The sequence below is a fragment of the Pyrus communis genome, chromosome 16, assembly GCF_963583255.1.
Source record: "Pyrus communis chromosome 16, drPyrComm1.1, whole genome shotgun sequence".
Taxonomy (NCBI): Eukaryota; Viridiplantae; Streptophyta; class Magnoliopsida; order Rosales; family Rosaceae; genus Pyrus; species Pyrus communis.
The window spans coordinates 17,370,586-17,378,276 of record NC_084818.1 but is presented as its reverse complement, the minus strand read 5'-3'; the positions used below and the strand labels follow the sequence as shown (position 1 = coordinate 17,378,276).

The 7,691-nt window shown below is 38.9% G+C and overlaps 1 protein-coding gene across 1 annotated transcript; it reads left to right on the top strand.

Moving 5' to 3' along the window:
• Nucleotides 1-3,169: 3,169 nt before the first annotated feature.
• On the top strand, nt 3,170-5,992 carry LOC137721302 (pentatricopeptide repeat-containing protein At4g39530). Its single transcript, XM_068460407.1, has one exon. It carries the CDS (start codon nt 3,179-3,181, stop codon nt 5,702-5,704), a length of 2,526 nt encoding a protein of 841 aa, XP_068316508.1. The 5' UTR covers nt 3,170-3,178; the 3' UTR covers nt 5,705-5,992.
• The last annotated feature ends 1,699 nt before the right edge of the window (nt 5,993-7,691 follow it).

Below are 7,691 nucleotides of genomic sequence, written 5' to 3'. Positions count from 1 at the left end.
GGACTCAAAAGAAAAACACTATTCATAAGGGTTTGAAGGGTTTTAAAAATCCATATGATGATGTACTTATTGTCTAAGCGTATAAAATGCAATCACGAGTGCTTGTATATTTTTTTTACACTTTTCACACACATATATATTAATTATTATGAATTTTTATATATTTTGACCATATGTGGATGAGTTTAATCCATAGCGCTCATAGGTTTGAAATACAAACCATGTAATAATTTTTATCAACCATTTAATACTACGGTTTAATTGTAGTTCTCTTCATTTGTAAGTGAGAGGTCTTAGGTTCGATTATAGCCAAAAGAGAAATTGAACCACATTGTTGTTAGCCTATTGTGAGACTTAACTTACCCTCCCACCCCATAATATAGATGATAGCGTTTGTTAAAAAACAAATGATTAAATTTTTACCATATGCGCATGGGTCGGTTCTTGACCGGCTAGTATTTGATAAACCCACATTATGACTCCAATTCATGGGTGGGCGGTTATGACATGGATTGCTAAGAAACTTGGGTAAAAACGATCCAAACCACCTAAAAGCGGGTTGGGTTGGATGGTTTGGTCGGTTGAATCCAAAATATGCCCCCCCTTGGGCCACTACCACCTAAACAATTTCTGTCACCACCTCTCTATCGCTATTTTTATTACCACCATCACTCCCACCACCATTAATTGCTCTTCCTAACTGTTGCCACCACCCATACCCCAGCACCACTATTATTACCACTATTGCCACCAACCCAATTGGAAAATTTTCGGTACTCCAATTCTCTACTAACAAGTAATCTTGAACACATTGAGAAGCCTTGGACACCATCTTCGCTTGTCGACAATGAGAGCGGGGGGACCTGCAAGAAAACACTCCGACGCTCAAGTTAGTATTTGTTCAGAATGCTTATAACATATAGAACGGTCTTATACCTCTCTTTTCTCCATCTTTTGAGTATTTGTTGCCCCAATAGAATGGTTTCTTCATGCAATTCCTCAATTGGTTTCTTCGTGCAATTCCTCAAGGACAAGTTGCTTATCGAGCATCATCCTTGAGTGTCTGATCTTTGTATATCTATCCATGTACAAATTTGTCATTCCAGCGCCTCCTTTTCAAGGGAATTTTGTTACTTTATTCCTCTCACTTTGGGCTTCTCTTTTCTCTTCATGCCTATGTTCTTCAAATATCAACACACTTTGCGGTCAATACATCACAATAATACTAAGACCAAGATTATACAATTAGAGATGCCCCTTAACAAAACCATTGCGTGCCGATCACTAAGTATCACAAAATCATTGAGTGAAAAGAAAATATTTGAACTAAACTGATTAATTAGAATTAAGAACTCAAGTATCTTGGTACGTATAAAATATGCAAGCTTGCGGAAACTACAGTATTGACGATCGCGCGTGTGGCTACTTCGTTAATTCATTTCTTCTACCAAAGTGCTATTTTTTATATATTTTCCAAGCCATTACTGTAAGCTATGATAACAAAGCTTAAAATTGGTGAAATCATAAAAAGAGAGAATACAAATCTTCATGTTTAGGGTTAAGTCCTGCCCCCCAATTCTCAATTCAATTGGTTAATCAGTAAAAAATTCATTAGTTTGGACATGGGTAGTGCAACCCTTTCAATAGAAATACTTAGAACAAATTGAAATATCTACGTAAACCATTTTAAACCACGAAGGTACTGTAGAAATCCATATTCAACTTGTAGTGCGGCATAACCTGATGCTTTGACAAAAACGTTAGTTCGCACTATAAATCACATGATTGTGGAAAGATAGAAGAATAGAAAAACTTCACTATTTAAGTTTTTGGCCCGTGCCCCCATTGTGGCTTAGGTGGAAACCATGACTTCTCGATATGGCTTTTTGTACGAATTTCCATAGACGACGCCAACTGTAGGAGCCGAAAATTTCTAGTACTTCAATTCTCCACCAACAAGTAATCTTGAACACATTGAGAAGCCTTGGACATCATCTTCACTTGTCGACAATGAGAGCGGGGAAATCTGCAAGAAAACATTTCAACGCTCAAGTCAGTATTTGTTCAAAATGTTTATAAAATATAGAATGATCTTATACCTCTTTTTTCTCCATCTTTTTTCCCATGCTGATGGGATTATTGCCCCTTTATAAGCATTCAAGTCTTGGGCCCCAAGTTCCACTCTCATTTATTTCTCCATGTTCCATGTAGTGGGTATTACGTTGCTTCATTGTAGCTCCACTCCTCATGTTTGGTGTGCTAGTGGCTTATTTAGTGAGGAATCATTTTTAGCTCCCACACTTATTATCACCCCCTCAACAACCGCTATTGAAAATACCATCTCCACCGCAATTTTCACATTGTTAAAATTTATATTAGTAATGTTTTTTTTGTTTTTGTTTTTTATGTTTGAAACGATAGTATCTACACTAAGAGCAACTCCATCGTTGCTTCTTGCCTTGGGAATAGGCAACTCAATCCACTTCTTCCTCCCCAAAACACTCCAACCCACTTGGGCAATTTGGTCAAGGCGAGCCCGATGGAGAAGTTAGGCAATAATCGTCTGGCCCAGCGTACATGTAACGCAAGGTTGACGACATCATGATGTTAGTCACAATTTAACCATTAAAATTATAATTTATAAAAAAACTAATTTAAAATATGAAAAAACTATAGTTTTTTTTTTCCTCTTTAAATACCTAATCATGTTTTTCCACTTTACACTACCTTTATTCTTATCTGAAATTAAAAATAAAGTTATCTTTATTATTTTATAAAATAAAATAAAATACTAATATTTTAATATAAATTGTCTGAGCTATTCACTTGGGCAAGTAGTGTTCATTATATGGAGTTACTTTTCATTTTAGGGGATTGAGTTGCCTATTGTCCAGGGGGCTTACTACACTGGAAGAATCGAACCTAATAGTGATCACTTACAAATGAAGAGGAATACTAGTAAATTAGCAAATATATTTTGGAACCATAATAAATTCACAACTAGATTTGTGGTTTTCGTATTACAGAACAGTTGTTTGTAGAGTGTTACTAAACAAGTTTACAACACTAGCGCACTAGAGTCACAGCATTTGAACGAGTTGACATTATCCTCTATCTCCTCCTTTTGGTAAATTCGTATACTTGGTAAATTCGTATACTTTGTTGTTGGTGTATTACTATGAGAAACTTTGCACTTCACCACTCCCTAATTAGGCGACGAAATTCTCACAAAACCCTCAACGCATCCACGTTAGCAGCATTACCAGTACCTCCTCCCCCTCCTACCTTTCCAATTCGAACCAAAAGGCGCGCTTTACTCGACCTCTTACAACCACGCGACCACTCCGACAAACCCATTTTCTACTACAACGCCATTCATGCCCAGATTCTCCTCTCCGGCTTTCGAGACGATGTTTTTCTTGCTAATCTTCTCTTGCACTCCTATGCCAAATCTGGCTCTTTTATTTACGCGCGGAAACTGTTTGATAAAATGCCTGAAAGGAACTCGGTTACTTGGTCTTCCATGGTTTCTATGTATACCAAGCATGGTAATTATGAACATGCATTGCTTATGTTTTCGGACTTCTGCAGGAATCCCGATGGGCACCCGAATGAGTATACGTTGGCCAGTGTTATCCGCGCTTGTGCGCAGTTGGGAGGGGTTGATCAAGGTGCCCAAGTGCATGGTTTTGTTGTCAAGACTGGTTTTTATCAGGATGTTTATGTGGCTACTTCTTTAGTCGATTTTTACGTCAAAAATGGCGATATAGATGAAGCTGACCTGATTTTTGAGGGTTTGAAAGTGAAAAGTGCAGTTACTTGGACCATAATGATAGCAGGGTATGCAAAATGTGGAAAAAGTGAAGTGTCTTTGAAATTGTTTAACCAAATGAGAGACACCGATGTTCTTCCTGACAAATATGTTCTGTCTAGTGTTCTGACTGCATGTTCTGCGCTCAAATTCATTGGAGGCGGCAGGCAAATCCATGCTTATGTGCTTAGAAGGGGAGCCGTAATGGACGTTTCAGTGGTTAATGTGCTTGTAGATTTCTATACCAAGTGCGGTGAAGTGGAGGCAGCAAAGAAGTTATTCGATATGATTGTAGTCAAGGACCTCATTTCGTGGACCACGATGATAGCCGGGTACATGCAGAATTCATTTGAGCGGGAGGCTGTTAAGTTATTTTCTGAAATGGCCAGATTGGGTTGGAAGCCGGATGGATTTGCATGCAGTAGCATTCTTACTTCGTGTGGTTCACTTGACGCTCTTAATCAGGGGAGAGAAGTCCATGCGTATGCTATTAGAGTCAATCTTGTTTATGAAGCTTATGTGAAGAATAGTTTGATTGATATGTATGCAAAATGTGATTCCCTTACTGATGCAAGAAAAGTATTTGATTCAATGACTGATCATAATGTGGTGTCTTACAATACGATGATCGAAGGATACTCAAGACAGGATAAGCTGTCTGAAGCGCTGCATCTTTTCAATGAGCTGAGACTTAGATCGTTCCAGCCGAGTCTCTTGACGTTCGTCAGCCTTCTTGGTATCTCAGCTGCTTTATTCACGTTGCAGTTGAGCAAGCAAATCCATGGTTTGATCACCAAATATGGGTACTGTTTGGATGTATTTTCTGGCAGTGGTCTGATAGATGTTTATTCGAAGTGCTCAGGTATTAAAGATGCCAGACTTGTATTCGATGAGATGTATGAGAAAGACATTGTAGTGTGGAATGCAATGTTTTGCGGATACGCGCAACAGATGGAAAGTGAAGAGGCTCTTAGACTGTACACAGAATTACAATTATCGAGACAAAATCCTAATGAATTTACTTTTGCAGCCCTAATCTCAGCAGCCAGTAACCTGGCAAGTATGCAGCATGGCCAACAGTTCCATAACCAGCTCATTAAGATGGGTCTTGACAGTGATCCGTTCGTCACAAATGCCCTTGTGGATATGTATTCCAAGTGTGGAAGCATTGAAGAGGCTTGCAAAATTTTTAATTCAAAAGTTTGGAGTGACGTTGCCTGTTGGAATTCCATAATATCAACATATGCTCAACATGGAGAAGCAGAAGAAGCCCTTCTGATGTTTGCAAGAATGATGAAGGAGGGAATAAAACCCAACTATATCACATTTGTGGGTGTGTTATCAGCTTGTAGCCATGCAGGCCTTGTGGAAGATGGACTTCGCCACTTTGAATCAATGCCTCAGTTTGGGATTGATCCAGGGACTGAACATTATGCTTGCATAGTGACTCTCCTCGGTCGTGCTGGTAAATTATTTGAAGCTAAGGAATTCATTGAGAAAATGCCGGTAAAACCAGCAGCAATTGTATGGAGGAGCTTGCTCAGCGCGTGCACTGCTGCCGGTAATGTTGAATTGGGAACATATGCAGCAGAGATGGCAATTTGGAATGATCCAGTGGATAGTGGATCATATATCTTACTTTCAAATATTTATGCATCCAGAGGTATGTGGGCTGATGTCAAGGTGGTGAGGGAAAAAATGGACAATGATGGGGTGGTGAAAGAAACCGGCTGTAGTTGGGTTGAAGTGAATAATGATGTTCATACATTTGCTGCAAGAGATAGAACACATCGTGAGGCAGATCTAATTTTTTCAATTCTAGACAATTTGATTCTGCAGATTAAAGGTGTTGGTTATGTGCCTGATATTACGACACTTGTGATGAATGACTGAGATGAAACATGGTGTGGTAATGCTCAGTGAAAGGGACGTTATGAGCTCTTGATAAACCAGGAAATGAAAATTTGCACTGTGCATCTTTTTGAAGTGAAGCTTGAGCTTGATGAGAGCAAATCTTGGGCTCCTTCTGATTGGCTAGTTTATCAGAATGTGAAAAGCAGAAATTTCCTTGTGATGCCATTTTGATGAAACGGAGCTGTCCTTGGTCAATTTTTGCAGAGATTGCATCTTGCTTTACAGATGTGTCTCCCATATCTTGCATAACAGACTGGCTGGAAATTACTGCAACAAGGTTATTGCTGATATTCCATTGACAAGTGATGCTTCCTGGATTGTGTATACAAATGACGTTATATCTATATGAATACTTTTATTTTCAGACTCATTGACTTCACTCTTGGTTTACATATTTTTGTGATGTCAATTTCTCCTGTTGTGATTTCCGATACATTACTTTCCAAAACTTCAAAGCATCTGATTGCAACTTTATTCTCCTCAGGAAAACATCGTCCACTAAGGTGAATGATTTTGCTTCAAGAATTGCAGAAAATGTTAGAGTGGCCATGGAAGCTACTAATTCCCTGCAGCAGGAAGTAAAACCCTTTTTTAATTACAGTAAGCAAAATTCAAAATGAAGGTGGCTTCTAAAACCCATCCCAAGAGATCCCTCAGATGCTTCAGCTTCTTATATTTTGAATTCTCTTGGGTGTCCATAAACATTTGACTCCCAGGGCCGTATGTCTAAAGGGGAATGCAGAACTTGGTGAAAGCATGAATGTTTCAAGTGATTCTGAGGAAGGGCCTGCTTTGCTGTCCAAGATGGTTGCAGTTGTTTGCGAGTAACACTTGTTCTGCCTTTGTTTAAGGCATTTGGAACGTTCCTTCCTTCATGTTCTCTCTTACCTTTCATTCGTGCTCGCCAGGTTTGTGGATGAAATTAAAACCCATAATCCCTTCATCTGTGATAAATTTTAATTTGAAGAGAGTTCGTCCTTTAAATATTCTATTTCAGAGGAATCTTGAACGTCCTTTGCCTTTTAGGATGTGTAATTGCTGGTACTTGAGACTTTACATTGTCAGATGCAATGTGCTGCTCCAACAGCTGCTCGTATGTGTGGACGGTTCATATCTGGCGCAGCTAGAATTGGCATATGGTTTTGCATTGTTTATGTTAGAATTTGTTGGTTTATAGTTAAGCTGTGTGGTGACATTTTTTCACGTTCTAATACTCTTTCTCGTAATTGTTCATAGATTAACTAACTAATTCATGTGCTATTACCAACAGTGAAGGATTTTTCTCGTCTCTCTTACCGTCTTTTATATGGAGGAGATTCGTTCAATAGTATGCTTCATTGATTCGCAAAGTTTTTAACATTGTTCAATTGGATTTCCTGTTGGTTTTGGTAATGAATGAATGGGTATGCCAACATAAATTTTTCTCCTTTTTTCTCACACCGTAGGTATTTTCACAACTACGCCTATCTGAAGCCTCAGCGCATTCGGGTTCGTTTTCTACCAGGATTAAGGAAGAAGCAACCCGCTTGCAGGCAAACGCTGGATCACAAGTCCCGTTTAATAAGCTGGTCAAGCACAGTATTGCAGGGAACTTGATCTGAAGAATTTTGCTTATCTGGGAGATGAGGTTCAAACTTGAGTGAGTGAGATAACTTCTAACAAAATGGAGAGAGATATTACTGCACAAATAGTTCGTGCTGATGGTCAAGATGACATCTACTTTCGGTCATATATTCAGAGAGATGGGCTCACTCCTAATCACACAGATATTCTTCTAACTTAACTACCTATTGCTATGGGTTGGGTTTTTATCACAAAAATCCCGGTGTTGTAGGAGTAGAATCATACACATATATTGTATTTTATTTTCTCAATTTCCCGATGGGGACTTGCATTCAACACACCCCTCACCTGGGACCATCACACAGTGGGCAACACTTGCAACCAATCCCACATCAGACGTTAA